Below are 18,883 nucleotides of genomic sequence, written 5' to 3' on the forward strand. Positions count from 1 at the left end.
AAAAATGCTTAGGAGGAATTGCCTTAGAATTGTAACATTTTAACCTTGTTTGTAACGTTTTAAGTGTTCTCCTGTAGCTGTTACTCCTCTCACAATTTCTATCTCTTTTACCTCGGTTACAAAGCCTCCAAACTTACCTTCTGACCCCTTTTTAGACCAGAGTCGCACTGTGGAGTCTGAAGCTGCAGACGCTATCAGGGCCTGCAGCCCGCTTCCGGAAGGGTCACTCTGGTAAATAGCATGCACGGCATAAACAGGTCCTCCATGTCCTTGGAGACTGACTGCTTTTAAGACCTGAATCAGGAAGAAAGCCATATCTGTTAGGAGAACAAAGAAATTATAAAGCTGGGCATGGTGGCCCATGTCTGTAGTATCAGAACTCAGGAGGCTGAAGAGAACTCTGAGACTGAGGCCAGCCTGGACTACCAAATGGGGTTGTCTCAAAAAAGAGGTGAGGAGGCTGTAGATATAACATTATGGCTATCCATTTGTAATCCCAGCACTTGGGAGGCGGAGAGAGGAAGATCAAGGTCGTCCTCAACTACACCAGCTGAGAAGTACTTTCTCAGTGTGCTCTTCAGGCACACTGAGCACTTGTACACAATCCCTGAGATGCTCAGCCTTTCCCCTAAATCCCAATTGCTTTCATCCTTCTTTTATGCCTTTCCTAACCCCACCCCGCCTCAGTCTGGCCTCAATCTCCCCTCAGTTGAGTATCCTGCCACTAGGAGGTTAGGGTAGCACTGAGGAAAAGTCTGCCAAGTCTCTCACTTCAGGTTTAAAAACTAAGAGTTCACTTTGCCTCTCTGGATTCTTCTGGGCAGAGTGAGGTAGGCATTCTGCTCTCACTCAAATGCAGATGGCTCCAAAACCCCACCCCCACTTGGCCCTCTATTTCCTGTAGCACGGGGAAGGGAGCAGTAAATCTGGCCATCGGGCCAGCAGCTCACATGACTGCACCTGGCTCCACAGCTTCCTACTCACCTATTTCTCTCTGCAGAAGAGCTTTTCTCCCAGGGCCTTAAGAAAGAACTGATTTTTCAGTTAATCACTTTCCTGTCCAACATATTCCCAATTTATCTTGTAAGTAACCTGTCAGTGCCAAACACATTCTGCACACCCTCCCCCTTGCTGTTGTCCTATAATAAGGTAGCACTGCTGTCATAGAACTCTTGATGTACTCCTTCCTTAGCAGTCATCCCCGGCTTCCACATGCCTGCTGAAAAAGAAGCCCTCCCCCAAAAGCTGAGGATTGACTCCTGGGCCTCACACACACTAGGCAGGTGTTCTGCCACTGATCTTTATCCCAGCCCAGCCAAAACATAATTTTTGAGTCACTGTGTTGCTGTATAGCTTATACTGACCTTGAACTCATACTTCTGCCTCAGCCTGTTGAGTGCTGACAACACAGGCCGCCACATGGCCAGCCTAGGAACAAACTCCTAAAGGTAGTTCAAATATGATCTTCCTCATTCTTCTCTAGTATTTCTGCACACATGATTGTCCAGGAACATTCCCAAAACTGCCTCCTCCAAGTTCAACAGGATGCTAAGAGATTTTAAATGCGAATGGCAGGTTCATTCCTGTAATGTTTTTCTTACTTGAAATCCTTACCCATTAAATTTTTCCCAAGACAATAATCCTCCACTTTACAATCTAACTCAAAGGTTATGGGATTGTGGTTGGGTGCAGCGAGTTGGCACACCTGTGCACAGAGCACTTTGAATTTTCATTATTCAAGTCCATTCTGCCCTCAAGACAATGTCCTTGACTTAGGAGGACCCCGCCACATTTATTCTGCAGGAGAATGTTCAAAACCAGCACAATAACTGCTTCACCTTTATTAATCTTTGCCCATGTGCATCGTTATGCAGCGTATGGAAATCACCTACGACTAGAGATCTATACTCACCTGGCAGCACTGTCCATTTAATACACCAAAATGTCTGTCATTATCAAAACAGAACAGCTCACGTTGAGATCAGTCTGAATGAGGGAATTCACAAGGACAAGTGGCAGCACATGGCTATGGAAGCAAAAATTAGAAGAAGGGTACAGGGCCCCTGCCATGCAGAAGGTGAACAGTCTCAGCTTCGTGTGATGGCACACACCTGCATACAGCCCTCCAGGGGATCATGCCGTTAAGGCCAGATTAAGACATACAGTGATGCTGTCTCAGAAAATGTGCATGTGTACGCTGTTTACGTGTGTTTGTATGTGTGTCTGTGGTTTGTGTTGCTCAACTACTCCTGGACACGAGGCCTGCCCTGGAGTACACTTCATTGTAGATTTGCTCTTTCACAGCAGATATGAATGGCAAATAGCTGCCTGATTAGGAGTGGTACTTTGTTCCACTTCCCCTTCTCAGTGCTAGAATTTTGTCTTCAGATTTAAAAAAAAAAAAAAAAAACAAAACAGTAAAGTATATGGGTTACAGATAAGCAAATAAGAGAAGTTCATAGATAAGAAAAAAAAAAGCAAGAAATGAGAGCTAAAACTTGAAAAGTAAATATAGTAATTTCTTAAAATTAGAAACAGCTACTGACCTGATTATTCTCTATTTCCCAGTGAATCACATGATTGTCAGATCCTCCAGACACCAATTCAGCAGAAGGGGCTGAAAAAGTTGTACCTCAGTAAATATTTGCATTCATATCATTTCTTTCCCTAGTTCTTGTTTTTCTTTGTCTTTTTCTTTCTTTTCTGGGTATTCCAGACAGGGTTTCCTCTGTGTACTCCTAGCTGTCTTGAAACTTACTCTGTAGACCACGCTGGCCTTAAACTCACAGAGATCCACCTGCCTCCGCCTCCCGAGTGCTGGGATTAAACTCATGAGCAACCACACCAGACTCCTAGTTGTCAGTCCAGTTTTAGGAAATCTAAATTATCCTGCGACAGAGCCTTATTAGAGGATCACAGGTTACAGTGGTAACAATATTATTCGTTTTATGCAGCCTCACTTTTAAATGGAAGGTAAAATTAATACTTCACCACAAAGTTCTACGGGGTGATTCCAGCAGTCTTTGAATTCAAGTGGTGGCAATTAATATATTTATAATTGTGTTTTTCAGACACAGTAAGAGCCATCCTATTATGTAGTGGCTTTGACTGACTTGATGAAAGACTTACTCTGATTTATCAATTGACACAGGTAATGTATATATAAAAGTTTTATTTTTTTAATATCACAGATAAAAACCACAGAAAAGTCTGATCAAGTCAAGAAAATTCTGCAACTGTACATTAATCATAATAAGAATGAAAAGATATTAACTTAGGACAACGGAGAGAATTCTATTGGATTGACAGTTTACAGCAATCAGTAGGGTAATTAAAAATCCTGGAGTAGAGAATCTTAAAATGAAGGGAAATAATCCAATACAGTCAAGCAATTTTCAAAATGTGTGTTTTGCTTCACACTCTTAAAACCCTACAAAGCTTTCAATGTGGGCCACGTATATCAGTATTAGAAGTTAAAACTAAAAAATACTCTTTAATGGTTCACTTAAAAACTACAATGATGTTGGGCAAGGTAACATATGCCTTTAGCACCAGCACTCAGAAGAAAAAGGCAGGATCACTGTGGATTTGAGAACAGTATGGTGTACATAGTGAAACCTAGTCTCAAAACAACAACCAAAAACAAAAAGAAAAGAACAAACCACAATCAAGATAGCTCATTAGGAAGAATCACCTCTTATACAAACCTAGCTACCTAAGTTTGATCCCAAAACTCTCTCCAAATGCACTATGGTATGTGCCCTAATGACACTGGCAATAGTAATTTAACTACAATAATGTACAAAATATGTTGTACTGACTGGTTTTTGTGTCAACTTGACACAAAATAGAGTTATTGGAGAGGAAGGAGCCTCCACTAAAGGGATGTCCAACTGTAAGACATTTTTTTTAATTAGTGATCAATAGGGGAGTTCTCAGCCCATTGTAGGTCATGCCATCCCTGGTCTGTGGTCCTGGGTTCTATAAGAAAGCAGACTTGGGGCTGGAGAGATGGCTCAGCAGTCAGGAGCACTGAGTTTTCTTCCAAAGGTCCTGAGTTCAATTCCCAGCAACCACATGCTCATAACCATCTGTAATGAAATCTGATGCCCTCTTCTGACATGCAGGCCCATATGAAGGCAAAAATAATAAATCTTTAAAGAAAAAAAAGAGTACACTGTCTGCTCTTTCCGAGGACCAGGGTTCAATCTCCAGGGACCACATGGCACACACAGGGACCACAAGTGTAACTCCAGTTCCAGAGAATCCACCACCTTCACACAGACATGCACACAGGCAACAACATCAATGCACACGAAATAAAAATAAATGAAAAGAAAGAAAGCTGAGCAAGTCAGAGGAAGCAAGCCAGTAAGGAGCATACCTCCATGGCCTCTGCCTCAGCCCCTGCTTCTAGGATCCTGCCCTGTGAGTTCCTATCTTGACTTCCATTGGTGATAAATAGTACAGTGGAAGTAGAAGCTGAGAAAAAGCCTTTCTTCCCCAGCTTGCTTTTGGCCATGGTGTTTCACTGCAGCCATAGAAACCCTAACTCAGACATATATTAGTACAAAATTTTTATTTTACGTGTATTAACCCTAACTCAGACATATATTAGTACAAAATTTTTATTTTACGTGTATTAGTGTGAAGACGTCAGATCCCTTAGAATTGGTGTACAGACAGTTGTAAGCTTCCATGTGGGTGCTGGGAATTGAACCCACTGTCTGCCCTTTGGAAGAGCAGACAGTGCTCTTAACTGCTGAGCCATCTCTCCAGCCCCTTAATACAAATTTTTATGGGAGCTGAACAACTCTAATGTTAGAACCATAAAAAGTTATTAACAACAGAAGCACAACTTTACACGTCTACAAGGCTTTTTATATCTTAGAAAATGGCTGAAGTTTCCTGTCTGCTTGTTTAGTGTGTTACAGCATCACACATCATGTGGCTGACAGAAGACCTCACAGCCTCCACTATGCCCTGCTCACAGGTTTTCCAATCAAAAGCTATGGGCACAGGGCGCATCCATGCTTCAACTGCTGTCAAGTAAACATACCAGTCAGCCACTTCACTGGGTAGACCATTTTTCATTTTTTCCAAACCTATAACACCAGTCAAGGAAATGCTAAATTAAAAGAAACAATGAGAGAAAATTTGCTAACCATACTTTATCAAAAAACATTAGCCTTCTCAGCTTAATACTTACAGCCATCCTGTCTACGGATCCACTGCAGGCAATTGACTCGAGCTTTGTGACCATTCAGATTGGTAACAACTACCTTTTTCTTTAGGAAAAAAAAATACCAATTAGTATATTAGAGTAATGTGGCCTACAAAGGTAATGGTAAGTATGTAAAAATCAGCTACCAGTTTTTTGATGCAATATAAAGATATATATATAAAGCAGAATTCCATCAAGAATTGCCTTTCAAGTCATATACCTTTAGTTGTAGCTTAAGTCACCCATTCACTAGAGAGCTTTCCTTCCTTTCCACACACATTCCCAGAATCCTATTAATAACTGAAGATCTGAGCTCCCTGGACCTTCATCTACTTAGTTCTGCTCACCCAACCCCCTTGTCAGCAAGCTTCTTGACTCTCCAGGATAAAGAAGTAGTCCCTTCTTTGTGGGCCACAGTCCTTAGGAAAAGGCTACTAAGCTGTATTAAGTTAGGAGTTTAATCTATTAATTTTTATTTCATCTGTATTGGTGTTTTGCCTACATATATGTCTGTAAGAGTGTGTTGGATCCCCTGAAATTGGAGTATAGACAGTTGTGAGCTGCCATGTCGGTGTTTGGAATTAAACTGGGTCCTCTGGAAGAGCAGCCAGTGCTTGTAACTGCTAATGCATCTCTCTAGTCTAAGTTGATGGTTTAAAAAAAGAAAAGTCCATAGTTAATGTATATAAATTCATGGCTCCTTTTGATGAATCTGTAGTTAATGCATGGCTAGTGGTAGGTTCTTTAGCCTCAGTGACACAAGGTCATGAGGCCACAACTACTAACTCAGGCCCTTGCAAGTTCTACAGATTCCCAGTGGATCCTAATCTACCCTTGGAAAGCCTTACCTCACCCATTGCTAAAAATTTGCTCACATGACTTCTCCTTATAGCCCTTTCCATGTTTATTATCAACAGCACTGACTTCATGTGTACTTGTATGCCAAACAGAATTTCTCATGGTTGAGAAAACGAACAGGCAAATATGCATACATGAATATATTTAACAAATAAGCTCTCTAAGGTTGGAAAGCATTTCAGTGGATTTCCTTGTCTCTCCCACTACACGGAGAGTAATTACTCATTATCTTTGTAGCATCAAGACGCCTACACAGCAAGCCTAGGGAGGGGTGGTGTCTCAAAAAATGCCGAATAAATATCATCCTCAAAACTAAGATAGCACTGATTGTGTGTGTGTGTGAGAGAGAGAGAGAGAGAAAGAGAGAGAGAGATCACAGGCTGACATCAGATTGTCTTCCTCAATCTCCACCTTATTTTCTGAACCTGAGACTAGCACTTTGGCTAGACTGGGTAGCCAGTGAGCTCTGGAGTTAGACGAAGGCAGACATGCCTGGCTTTTACACAGATGCTGGGAAATCTGAATTTAGGTCCTCATGTTTGTTCAGCAAGCACTTTACCCAGTAGAAACCATCTCTCCAGCCCCACATTTCAAGTGTTCCTATTCTTTGCATTAAGTGTCCAACCGGAAAATAATTAACAAAGTATTTTTGGAGTTCAACATGATATATAAAAACATATGTTGAATGCCCCCTAACCTGCCTATCAGGTTATCATTTAAAAGTGATAAAAATGTGACAGAGGTGGACAAGCTGGCTCAAGTCTGTAGTCTCAGCACCTGGGAGGCTAAGGGAAGAGGGTGAATTTAAGGGCATCTACACAGTAGGTTTAAAGGCAAGGCAGCCTGAGCTACTAAAAAAAAAAAAAAAAAAAAAAAAGGTGATGAAAGGTAGGGGAACAAATCCACTGACCTCTGCCCAGAAGATGGGCTTCTACTGGCCTACTCAGCCATTGGCTGATAATCAATGTAAAGTTTACCTTTGGTTTGATGTGCTTCTGCTTGCCAATCAAGAATATACATGGCAATTGGTAAGACCAGGATGGAGGAAGGCATGCTAGAGGTTAAACTAATTTTTTTTCATGTAGAACTTTGTATCTGCAAAAGTTGAGGAAAATGGGATTTCAAAATAAATTTTAACAATGCAGCACTGTCAGAAATAGGCATCCAAGCTGCGTTTTAGCTTTCAGCGTTTCAACTGACACAGGACCCTTGCAACACTAACTGTACCATCCTAACGCAGCAGGGGAAAGGGTTCTTAACTCTGGTAGTATGCATTAATTACTCACTTGAAAAGTTGAATAGGAAAACTGCCAAAAAAATTATCAGTTGGCTGACTTTCAAGAAACGGGTTAAGTCCCCGCCTTATAACCGGGGACTCCCATCCTCTATTTTCCCCACAGGTCTTTTGAATACCTGTAACATTTCTTTGCGTTTCAATCTAAGCTCGTTTTAACCATACTGCGGGTAAATAAAGAATTCAGATACCATGTGTGGCTTTGACCCACGCCTTTAAATTGAAATTTAAAATTTCAAGTCTTGTAAAGGTTCTGATAAAGATGTCATCCTTGGGGATCAGAGGCCACGGTCACCCTAGATTGAAGGAGCGAGACGCAGGAGAGGACATAGTCCAGGCCCCTCGGGAGGTTCTCCGACTAGACCCCTGCAGTGTTCTGAACCGCGCACTCGGCCTGCAAGCTGAGCCCGTAGCGCGCGCACCCGAGGCTCGGAGTCCACCTAATCCCTCGTACCTGAGGGTCATAGAGAACCACGGAGCAGGACGTGCCAAAGGCCAGGAGTCCTCCGGGTCCGGAATTCCAACTCAAAGCTCCTCGAACCCGGTTCGGGCAGCAAAACACATGAGATACCTCCAGCACAGGCGCCACCATGATGCTTGGTGGTCAGTGGCCGAGACACTCCCGCGTACTTCCGCCCCAGAGCGGAACTACTCTAGCTATCCGGGGCTACTCCCCCAGACACCAGCCGGTCCGCATTTCGAAGGGGCCGGGGCGGGGCTAAGGCGCCCAGCTCCGCAGGCCACGCCTCCCGGACACGCCCCCGTCTGCCCTCCTGGTTCTTCCCCATAGCTTCAGTCTGCCTCGCGCATCTTTCTGACCGCTGCTCCGTGCGTGAGCCACGTCTGACCGCTGGACGCGGGGCGCTCTCGAAGGAGCTCGTGGTCCGGGACGGTTCCATCCGGCCAGGGTGCCCACGGCCGACCGGGCCGGGCCGCGGTCCTGGCGGTGGAGCGGAAAGGCGCGAGGAGAGGACCCGCGCCCGCCCCTCCATCGCGGTGAGCCCGTGGTGTCTGAGAACACGCGGAAAAGCGGATCGGTCTTGGCAGACTGGGCTCCGGCGCTGTACTGCGCGTGCGCCACGGTGCTAGCCGCGGGAGGCGGCGGTAATTACCGATTGTCCTGCTTGGAGGAGGCGCGGCAACCCGTGGCCGAGGGGCTGCCCGCCTCATGATTCCGCCGCTGCTCCGCGCCCTGTAAAGGCTTCTCGGAGACCCGATCCGGGTGGGTTCCTAGCTCTCTCGGACCGCCCGCGGGGAACCGAACCTGCGCGCGGGACCGGGGACACGGGGAGAGGTGAGTTCCTCACGACCGCAGCGAGATGGCAGGAAGGAGCCCCACAGGCCCGGATCCACAGAGAAGGGGGCCAAGCAGGACAAGGGATCCTGCGAGGGCCCCGCCTCGAACCCCACTCGCCCTGGACAGGTGCCCCTCCCAACTTGGGGTCCCCATATAGGTTTAGAGGTCCCAAACTAGGGACTTTCTGCGATGGTTTAACTTTTCACCCGCTTTTTAAGCTACTAACATGTTTCATTACAGGAGCCCTCACAAGCAAGCTTTGTGTGCTTTTCCGTTTTCTCCACCACCCCCTTTTTAAGGCCTCTTCTTGTGGCTTACTCGTTTCTTCCACACACGCAGGCTCGGCCTGTGAGGAGATCTGAGGACCCGTCTCTGGCGCTCAGCATCCTCCCGTGGCTCGAGGCCAGATCTGCCCCACCCATTTAGTGATTTGTCTCTCCCCTTGGGAATGATTTCTTCATGAGTCTTTTTGTCTATCTCGTGAATTCTCACGCGTGAATTCTCAAAATGTGAGGCCCAGATAATTGTTTGCAGGATTCTGGTCCTATCTGGTTGTGTGTGCCTCCATTTACCTGAACGCCTAGCATGATAATCAGCACTTGGGCAACATGGGAGTTTAACAAGCACTTCCACTCTGTATTCGTCCTTGCAAATAGATATTACCGGCTCTTCAGATGAGGTCATGAACGTGAGAACCTGCCAAGGAACAGCCTGGAAAATGGTAGTCTATTGCCTGGTGCCCCTGTATAATTCAAAATCCCTCAGTCTCTTTTGTTAGAGACATGGGTTGAACATTCATCCAAAGATCTGCCTAAACTATACTGCACTGCTTCTGCTTAACTGAATTCTGCTTTTCAAGCTTCACTTGAAAAGGAGTGAGGACAGGCCTTGAGTTCCAAACATTATCTGATGAAACTTTCTCTAGCTAATATGTAACACACAAAGAACAATGTGTGTTTTTGTGAAGCCTAATTGTTCAAAGAACTATTCTGAAGAATTGGGAAATCTGGCTGCACTGACATGAAATCAGGTCTGATTCATTGCTGAGTCTGGGTGCAGAGGTCTGTGTGTGTGTGTGTGTGTGTGTACATCAGTCTGTTTGAAGAGGCATAAAAAAATAACCAGATTCACACAACAACCACAAAAACTTGGTAAAATTATGTAGGGTGGGAATAAGGAACATAAACCCTTTTTTTTGCAAATTCAGATTGTCAGTTGAGACTGTTGTTTCTATATTTTCTGATTCTTTTGCGTATTCTATTTGTAAAGTGGTGATGGGTGGAAGTGCTTAGGTTTGACCTTGAGCTGTGGTTCTCAGCTCAGTAAGAAGCTGATGGTGTGACTGTGAGCACATGGGTCTCTTCCTCTTCCTGCTGCTTTTGCAGGGCTAGTTGTTGAATCTTTGCACATGACTGGCCCTGTAGCTGCTCCAGGTATTTTGGCATGCACGGGGAAACCCCAGGTCCCTAGTTCTCCACCTCTCTACAGTGCCTCATGCTCTCCTGCTCAGCACAAATAGTGCCGTGCGAACACTGCTGGTGTAAGTAGGCATCAGTTTTCAGCAGGAAGTTTCTTAAACTGTTCTAGAAGTGTGGTCAAGAACGTTTTTCCCTGGTCTTTTCTAGGAAGGTGCCATGGCCACAGATTTATCTGTGATCATGATCCTGACCTTTGCCCTTTGGGTCACAAATCCCCTTCATGAACTTCAATCAACAGCTGCTTTCTCTCAGACCACTGAGAAAGTTAAGTCAAATTGGGAGCCTGGCGTTAATGTTGACTTGGCGCTTAGCATGCAGCGACATCATCTGCAACAGCTTTTCTACCGCTATGGAGAGAATGATTCCTTGTCTGTTGAAGGGTTCAGAAAATTGCTTCAGAACATAGGCATAGACAAGATTAAAAGAATCCACATACACCATGACCATGAGCATCACTCTGACCATGAGCATCACTCGGACCGTGAGCATCACTCGGACCATGAGCATCACTCGGACCACGAGCATCACTCGGACCGTGAGCACCATTCCCACCACAGTCATGGTAAAAACAATCGGAAAACCTTTTGCCCAGACCATGACTCCGAAAGTTCAGGTAAAAATCCTAGAACCAGCCAAGGGAAAGGATCTCGCCCACCAGAGCGCGTGAATGGTAGAAGGAATGTCAAAGACGGTACGGGCTCAAGTGAAGTGACCTCAGCTGTGTACAATGCTGTCTCTGAAGGAACTCACTTTCTAGAGACAATAGAGACTCCGAAACCTGGGAAACGCCTCAAAGATGTAAACCCTTCTACCCCGCCCAGCATCACAGAGAAGAGCCGAGTGGGCCGGCTGAGCCGGCTTGCTAGTAGAAAAAGCAATGAGTCTGTGAGTGAGCCCAGAAAGAGCTTTATGTATTCCCGAAACACAAATGACAATATTCAGGAGGTAAGAATAATGCTGGGCAGTATTGAATGCACCTGTTAGTCCCCTCCAGGGATGAGTGTGAGGCAAAAATAAAATGGTTGTTACAAAAAGGGGAGCTTTTCTTCCTTCTCAGCAAGGCGTTGGCTCAGTGTGCAGACTGTGTTGTAAACATCCTTGAGGACTAGCTCTGCAGGAGAATAGTGCTGCATGCTGAGATTTCCTAATAAAGAGTTTATTGTAACTGTAGAAAGATGCCAAGGTTAATTGTGGGAAAAGTCCTTAGGGATGGATTGTATTAATAAGTAAGACAGTAGGGGGTGTCTCAAGAAGCAGGACTTAGAATCCATGTTTTAGGGGAAAGCACAGTTAAGGTGCTGAAAATCACAAGAGCAGCGTTTGGTCTCTCCTTGGCAGAGAGATCTAACAATGACTTGTGGAGTGATGGAAGTTGGAGCAAGCTGGATCAAGAATGTCAGATACTGAGATTCCCAGATCATGAGGCTTTTCTGGAATAGACTCCCCAATGCTACATAATTCTATTTGGCTGATCAATATCAGGCGAAAAAGTATGAGTTGCTAGTCTTTAGTGGTTAAAGTGCAGCTATTCCATTCACACCAGCATATGGCTGAAGTTTGGAGTAATTGTAGGAATGGTCATAGCCCTGGCAACACTGGGGATGAAGTTGTTCTGAGTAGCGTTGGTGACGAATTGGGAGAGTCTGAATTATCTTCGTAGAAGGTGAGAAACAGATACTATAACAATGTGGGCTTCTATAGGGGAGGGGACTAAATTGCATAGAGGAGTTTCTCTTCAAACTAAGCTTGCCATCCAATTAAACTGTTGAACGCATCTGCCTGCTAGGACAGGTTTGTTTTATTAACCAGCGTTGCCCTTTTCAAGAGTCATCTGTATAATTTAATAATCTCTCATTGCAGAGAAGCATTTGCCAGGCACTTAGAACTGAGCTGAGTTTTTGCAAGCAGTGTCATAGCAGGAGACACAACATGTCTTGGGCTTGTTTAGACCAAGTCAGAGTGCATTAGTCCCAAAACCTATTTCTCAATCTCTAATGAACCCCATTTTGAAATTAAAGCTCGTTTCCTTAATAACTTTATACAATGAGTTAACAGGCTTGTGAATCTCCACTTATCCCCAAGCTTGTTCCACAGGAGGTTTTCTCCCTTGGTGACTTGTGATGTGGTCACAGGAGAATGACATACCATCGTTGTGATATCAGATCTTCTTCAGGCTACTGGAAGCGGATTCCAAAGTGCTGAAAGCAAAGCTGATTTTAACTCTAATTAATTTTATCAACAAGGGTGATGAGTCAGACTACATTTTAGAGTCTTTTAGTGGGAATTTCTGTCTCTGATTTTTTTTTTTTTTTAACTCTGTGTCCTTCAGTGCTTCAATGCAACAAAGCTGCTCAATTCCCATGGCATGAACATCCAGGTTCTGTTGAATGCAACAGAGTTTAACTATCTCTGCCCAGCCATCATCAATCAAATTGACGGTCGGTCTTGTCTGATACATACAGCAAGTGAGAAGAAGGCGGAAATCCCTCCAAAGACCTATTCTTTACAAATAGGTAGAGTTGCCTTTGTTATATATGAACAGTTTCTAGTAGATAATACTTATATTGTACTTCTCTTTATATTTGAGACTATCTTTTTTATTGTGGCTCTATATACAACATGTTATTCTGTGCGGAATGTTCTGAATATAAATTTTAACACTTTATTTTTGCCTCCTTTAAAAAGGCGTGAGGGTGGGGATGGCACTGGAGAGATGGCTTGGTGTTTAAGAGCACTGACTTCACAAAAAAAACCTGCTTCCATTCCCAGCACACAATCATCTGTAACTCCAGTTCCAGGGAATCCAGTGCCCTCTTCTGACCTGTGAGGGCCCCTGCATGTATATAGTACACATACATACACTCAAACATACACACATATGAATAAATAAAATATGTTTTTAAGCAAATGAAGCCTTGTATGTTAGGAGCTATAATCCCAGCAGTGAGGAAGAGGGATTGTGAGTTTAAATCTAGCCTGCTCTGTATAGAAACTATTTCAAAGTAAAGAAAGGAAGGGGAGTGGGGAAAGAGAACACTGTAATATGGAAGAAATAATTTTTTTTTAAAAATATTTTACTGAGAAAATTAGTGAGTTCTAGTTTGGTTCACTCTCCTGTTTCATAGCTTAGCTGTTTTAGGAGTGAAAGGCCTACTTGGGCCTCAAGTAAAATAAAGTTCATCCTTGTAACCTTTTATCTTTTAACCCCCATTTAAAGATTTTTCCAGTAAAGCCAGGCATGGAAGCACACACCTTTGATCCTAGCACTCTGGAGGCAGATGGATCTCTCTGAGTTCCAGGCCAGCCAGGGTTACATAGGGAGACTTTGTCCCTTAAAACAAAAACAAAGATTATCAATCCTCGTTTTGAAAGACAGATGGGATACGCATTGAACGTATGACAGGAGTCTACTGAGCGCATTGGAAAGACTCTAACTAGCAGTGTTTTCAAAGCAAAGACTCATGACCAAACCTTTGGCAGAGTACAGGGAATCATAAGAAAGAAGGGGAGTTAGTCTGATGAGGAAAGGATAGGAGCTCCACAAGGACCAAAGATATCTGGGCACAGGGTCTTTTCTGAGACTGACATGCAACCAAGGACCATGTATGAATGTAACCTAGAACCTCTGCTCAGATGTAACCTGTGGTAGCTCAGTAACCAATTGGTTTCCCATAGTGAGGGGAACAAGGACTATTTCTAACAGGAACTCAACGGCTGGCTCTTTGGCCTCCCCACCCCCCAAGGGAGGAGCAGTCCTGTTAGGCCACAGAGGAGGGCTTTGCAGCCAGTCCTGAAGATACCTGATAAAACAGGATCAGATGAATGGGGAGGAGGTCCCCCCTATCAGTGGACTTGGCAAGGGGCACGGTGGAGATGAGGAAGGGAGGGAGGGACTGGGAGGGAATGAGGGATCGGGACACAGCTGGGGTACAGAGTTAATAAAATGTAACTGATAAGAAAAAAATAAAATACAAAAAAAAAAAAAAAAAAAAAAAAAAAAAAAAAAAAAAAAAAAAAAAACCTCCCCACCCACCCCCATAGGTTCACTCCTTATCTTGAAGTGTGTATTCGTGTGTGAGGTTCTCCATCTGGGCCTGCAGCAGGATTATGGTGAGGATATGGTGGTCCTCACCATATCCAGCTGAATTCACTTGAATTTAGCTGCTTTGCTTACATGCTGTTTAATGCCCTGGCTGGAGGCTCCTCAGTTTATGATTTACATGACTTTCCTTTGTTTTGACTGATCTGCCAGCCTGGCTCGGAGGCTTCATAGCCATTTCCATCATCAGTTTCCTGTCTCTGCTGGGCATCGTCTTGGTACCACTCATGAACCGGGTGTTTTTCAAGTTCCTGCTGAGCTTCCTCGTGGCACTGGCTGTCGGGACTCTGAGCGGTGACGCTCTGTTACATCTTCTCCCACATGTAAGTTCCATGGTTGATCTAGCCACTGCTGAGTTTTATCTTTACACATTTTATAAGAGTTGGGTTTGCACTCAGACTCTGTTGGTGTTTATCAGAGGTTAGAAATCTTGTTTTGAAAATTTGATTCTAAAGTATATCTGATAGCATGCATGTTGACTTCAGTACATAATGCTGAAAAAAAAATTAGCACAGATATTTTTCAATTTTCTAGAACACAAGCAGTCTCATATTGGATTCCAAATGAAAACTATTCTGAGTGACTCTCTCCCTGACTAGCAAATGACAGGTGTTTAGGCACACAGACTGCAGGAGTGGTCTGTGCAAGGCAGGTACCCCATGGCTTTTGTTAGGGTGCTGCACACCAATTGGTTTCCTGTCAGGTAGCATCAGCTAATTACTGCTCCGCTCTGCTGCAGGCTGCATGTGTGTGCACATATTCTCAGATGCCTGCAGCCCATCTCAGTTCACTGACGAGGCTTCTTACAAGGCTGATCTCTCATGAGCCTCCTATGAGCCTTTCCAGTGGGACCTGTAAGTGACAGATACTGTGTGCTTATCATCTGTGTTCATTTGGCCATGGTAACATGTCAAATATTGAGAATATTCAGAATTTTGATGTTCAATCTGGAATTACACCAAACAGACCCATTCTGTTAAGTGCATAACAGGTGGTATTCACGAAGCGCTTAAGTAGCTGCTGCCCGTTAACCTTTTTGTTTAATGTCTCCTCAACTTGAACATATTCCACTGATTGCTTAATTTTGAATGATTTCGCAGTAGTTAGCAGTTATTCTGACTTAGAAAACCAGTTAATAAAAACTGTATCATTTCACTTTCAGTCTCATGCAAGTCACCACCACAGTTACAGCCATGAAGAACCAGCAATGGAAATGAAAAGAGGTCCACTGTTCAGCCACCTGTTGGCTCAGAACATAGAAGAAAGCACCTATTTTGATTCCACGTGGAAAGGTCTGACTGCTCTAGGGGGCTTGTATTTCATGTTTCTTGTGGAACACGTGCTCACATTGATCAAGCAATTTAAAGATAAGAAAAAAAAGGTAAGGCTACAGTTACCGGGGACGTGCTATGCATCAGGCCCTTACTTAGAGTAGGACTCTGGCTGTCATTAGGATAGCCAGCCCAAAATCTGTAATCTTTGTGTGAGAGGCATTCTATACCTATTAAGGTGCTTTGGGCCCCAGAGGTATTCATGTAGAAGTTTCCATCTTGGTAACCTGGAGGGAACAGCCAGCCAACCTGCCTTTTGTGCTCATGTGTTTGAATAGAGGCCAGAGGTTAACATCAGTGTCTTCCTGAGTCACTTGCCGCCTTATTATTCGAGACAAGTCTCTGCTGAACCTGGAGCTTGCCAGCTTGGCAAACAAACCCTGGGGATCCTCGTGTCTCCATCTCCCCGGTGCTAGGATCACAGGCACACATCATCAACCCCAGTTTTGGAGGTTCTGGATATCTAGGCTCACAGCCTCATGATTGCACATCAGTCCCTTTCCAACTTGAGCTATCTCTCTAGCCCCAACCCTGAAGTTTCCAATCTTCTTTGTTTCTTGTAACTCTGGGAGAACAAGAAGAGAAAGTCTGAAGGTCTGTATGTGACGGAATCTGAAGCAGAAACCTGGTATTAGAGGGCACAGTGTTATAAATATATCATCAGTATGTATTGGTGCTGTGATTAAGTAATTTTATTGGCTTTAAATTAATTGCCCTGTAACTGTGATTCTGCTGTGTTTCAAAGGCTACATGACTTACAAGCGTATCCTTTACAAATTGGACCATAAAATAGTCTGAAGCCAACTAAAGGCCCTTTCTTTCTGACAATTATACCTTTCGATCATGAGGTGGTCTCCCTCTAATCTGCTCTGATCTGGCAGCTCAGTCAGAAGGCTGGCAGAAGAACTTTTGAAAATGATGAGTGCAAGCACCATGGTGTTACTGCGCTCTAACTGCACTACTTCAAGGCCAGCCTCAGCTCCCGTAGTTAGTCAGAGACCAGATGGGCTATTTGATACCTGTCTCACATTGATTTCAAATAAACACCAGACACTTCAGCATCCTTCATTGAATGCATCAGCTTCATTTCCAGTTTTAGTTTCTTTTGGTTTCTCTAAAATTAAGCAAGAGGATATATACTCCCAATAAAGCTATTCTGAATATAGAGTTTGAAAACATGAACACCTTACATAAATTAGCATTTTTTTTTGTCAGAACTTGCCTTTGCATCTTTTAAAAACATTCAGCTTCTATATTCACAGAAGTAGCTACTCTCACCGTCATTTTGAGTTTGAGCAACCTGTAATTAAGTTGTGCAATTATACAACCAGCATAGCTGGCATGGAACAGCCTGAAGATTAAGCATAGCTGGCTCCAACTGAGCATCGGGATCACTGTGAGAAACAAGCACATGTGTAATCAGAAGCGCCTGCGCCTCCAGCCTGTGCATGTTTAACCCTTAGGGATTTTACACTCTGAAAAATTCCATATGCTGAACTGGACAGCCTGACACACACCTGTAATCTCCATGCTTAGGAGATGAAGGAAGGCATATCCTGAGCTTAAGACCAGCCTGAACTACATAGTGAATTTCATGGCAGTCTGGACTATATAGTGAAACTCCTGTTTCCAAAAACAGATTTTTAAAAAATCATTTATTACAAATATTAACCCTCCATTTAATGGACCCAAGGGTAGAGGGAAGAAGTAAATAAAAATAGCTTCCTCCTGAGCTGAGCATGGCATCAAATGCCTGTAATCTTAGCACCTGGAAGATGGAGACAGGAAGATTAAGATCTAGGGTCATCCTCATCCACATAACAAGATTGAGGTCATCCTAGGCTATGAGACCCTATCTCAAAAGGCAACACAAATGAAAGAATAGGTTCTTTATTCTTTTTTTTTTTTTGTAATTTTTAAAATATTTATGCGTATGAACTTTTTGCCTGCTTGTATGTGTATATACCATATGTGTGCTTGGTGCCAGTGGAAATCAGAAGGCATTGCATTCCCCAGGACTGAAGTTACAGGTGGTTGTAAGCCACTATGTGAATGTTGGGAATTGAACCCAGATCCTCTGCAAGAGTAACAAATGCTTTTAACTACCAAGCCATCTCTCCAGCTCAGCCAGTTCATTTTAATGTCCAAAATCATGTTCCATGTGGCTCTTTCTGTTACTACAAGTAGATTGGTTGGAACATACACACACACACACACACACACACACACACACATACCCATCCTGATGAAAGCAACATGGTGGCACATACCCATAATCCCAACACTCAGAGAGGCAGAGGCAGGTGGATCTCTGTGAGTTCGAGGCCAGCCTGGTCCACAAAGAGAGTCTAGGACAGCCAAAGCTACACAGAGAAACCCTGTCTCAAAAAATTGAAAAAGCAAGCAAACAAACAAACAAAAATGATCATGGGGCTAGAGAGCACATTAAGAGTGTATACTGTCTTTAGAGAGGACCCAAGTTTGTTTGTTTTCCAGCATCCATGTAGGGCAACTTCCAGCCACCTGTAACTCCAACTCCAGAGACTCCTAACTCCCTCTTCTGGTGTCAGCAGGCACCTACACTCATGTGCACATACCCACACACAGACACATAATTAGAAATAGTAAAAATACAAATATTTAACTAGGGTTTTTTGTTGTTTTTTTTTAAAGCTCCTGGCTTTCTACTCCTTCTGTAGACCAGGCTGGCCTCGAACTCAAAGACTTGCCTGCCTCTGCCTCTGCCTCCTGCGTGCTGGGAGTAAAGGTATGTACCACCACTGCCCAGCTGTGTATTTTTTTTCAAACACCATAACTTGTTTAATATTTTTATTTATATTAGTTTCAGTTTTTAAATTATGTTTATGTGGGGGACGGCACATGAATGCCATGACACACACACAGAGGAAAGAGGACAACTTGCAATAAATAGCCTTATACCATGTGGGTCCCAGGGATAGAACTCAGGTCATCAAGCTTGCCAGCAAGCGTCTTTTATCCACATATTTCAAAAAGCCTGGCTGGGTTTAGATGGGTGTCACAAAGACTCTTGGTTTCCCAGTAAGAGCTGTGGCTTCAGGGAATCATATGAAAGAAGGGAAGTTAGTATGATATGGAAAGGATAGGAGCTCTACAAGGACCACATATATCTGGGCACAGGGTCTTTTCTGAGACTGACACTCAACCAAGGACCATCTATGGATATAACCTAGAACTTCTGCTCGGATGTGGCCCGTGGTAGCTCAGTAACCAAGTAGTTTTCCAAAGTAAGGGGAACATGGACTATTTCTAACAGGATCTCA

General features: G+C 43.8%; 2 protein-coding genes across 3 annotated transcripts in view; one reads left to right on the forward strand and one right to left on the reverse strand.

Annotated features, from left to right (window-relative positions):
* The window catches only part of Elp2 (elongator acetyltransferase complex subunit 2), a 35,112-nt gene extending 27,121 nt beyond the window's left edge, over positions 1 to 7,991 (reverse strand). Inside the window, exons 1-4 of one of the 2 annotated variants that reach the window (XM_055625556.1) lie at positions 7,831 to 7,991; positions 5,210 to 5,288; positions 2,547 to 2,617; positions 138 to 294 (exon numbers count right to left, since the gene is read on the reverse strand). In XM_055625556.1, coding sequence (XP_055481531.1) covers positions 138 to 294; positions 2,547 to 2,617; positions 5,210 to 5,288; positions 7,831 to 7,968 — 445 coding nt within the window. In that variant the 5' untranslated portion in view covers positions 7,969 to 7,991. Of the gene's footprint in view, positions 1 to 137; positions 295 to 1,364; positions 1,536 to 2,546; positions 2,618 to 5,209; positions 5,289 to 7,830 lie in introns of those variants that run through there. The other variant, XM_055625557.1, reaches the window with a different exon arrangement.
* Positions 7,992 to 8,110: 119 nt separating this feature from the next.
* The window catches only part of Slc39a6 (solute carrier family 39 member 6), a 21,398-nt gene continuing 10,625 nt past the window's right edge, over positions 8,111 to 18,883 (forward strand). Inside the window, exons 1-5 of the mRNA XM_055625481.1 lie at positions 8,111 to 8,670; positions 10,299 to 11,096; positions 12,481 to 12,664; positions 14,404 to 14,573; positions 15,413 to 15,631. Coding sequence (XP_055481456.1) covers positions 10,308 to 11,096; positions 12,481 to 12,664; positions 14,404 to 14,573; positions 15,413 to 15,631 — 1,362 coding nt within the window. The 5' untranslated portion in view covers positions 8,111 to 8,670; positions 10,299 to 10,307. The remainder of the gene's footprint in view (positions 8,671 to 10,298; positions 11,097 to 12,480; positions 12,665 to 14,403; positions 14,574 to 15,412; positions 15,632 to 18,883) is intronic.

This window comes from Psammomys obesus, unplaced genomic scaffold, assembly GCF_907164565.1.
Source record: "Psammomys obesus unplaced genomic scaffold, mPsaObe1.curated_primary_1811, whole genome shotgun sequence".
Lineage (NCBI taxonomy): Eukaryota > Metazoa > Chordata > Mammalia > Rodentia > Muridae > Psammomys > Psammomys obesus.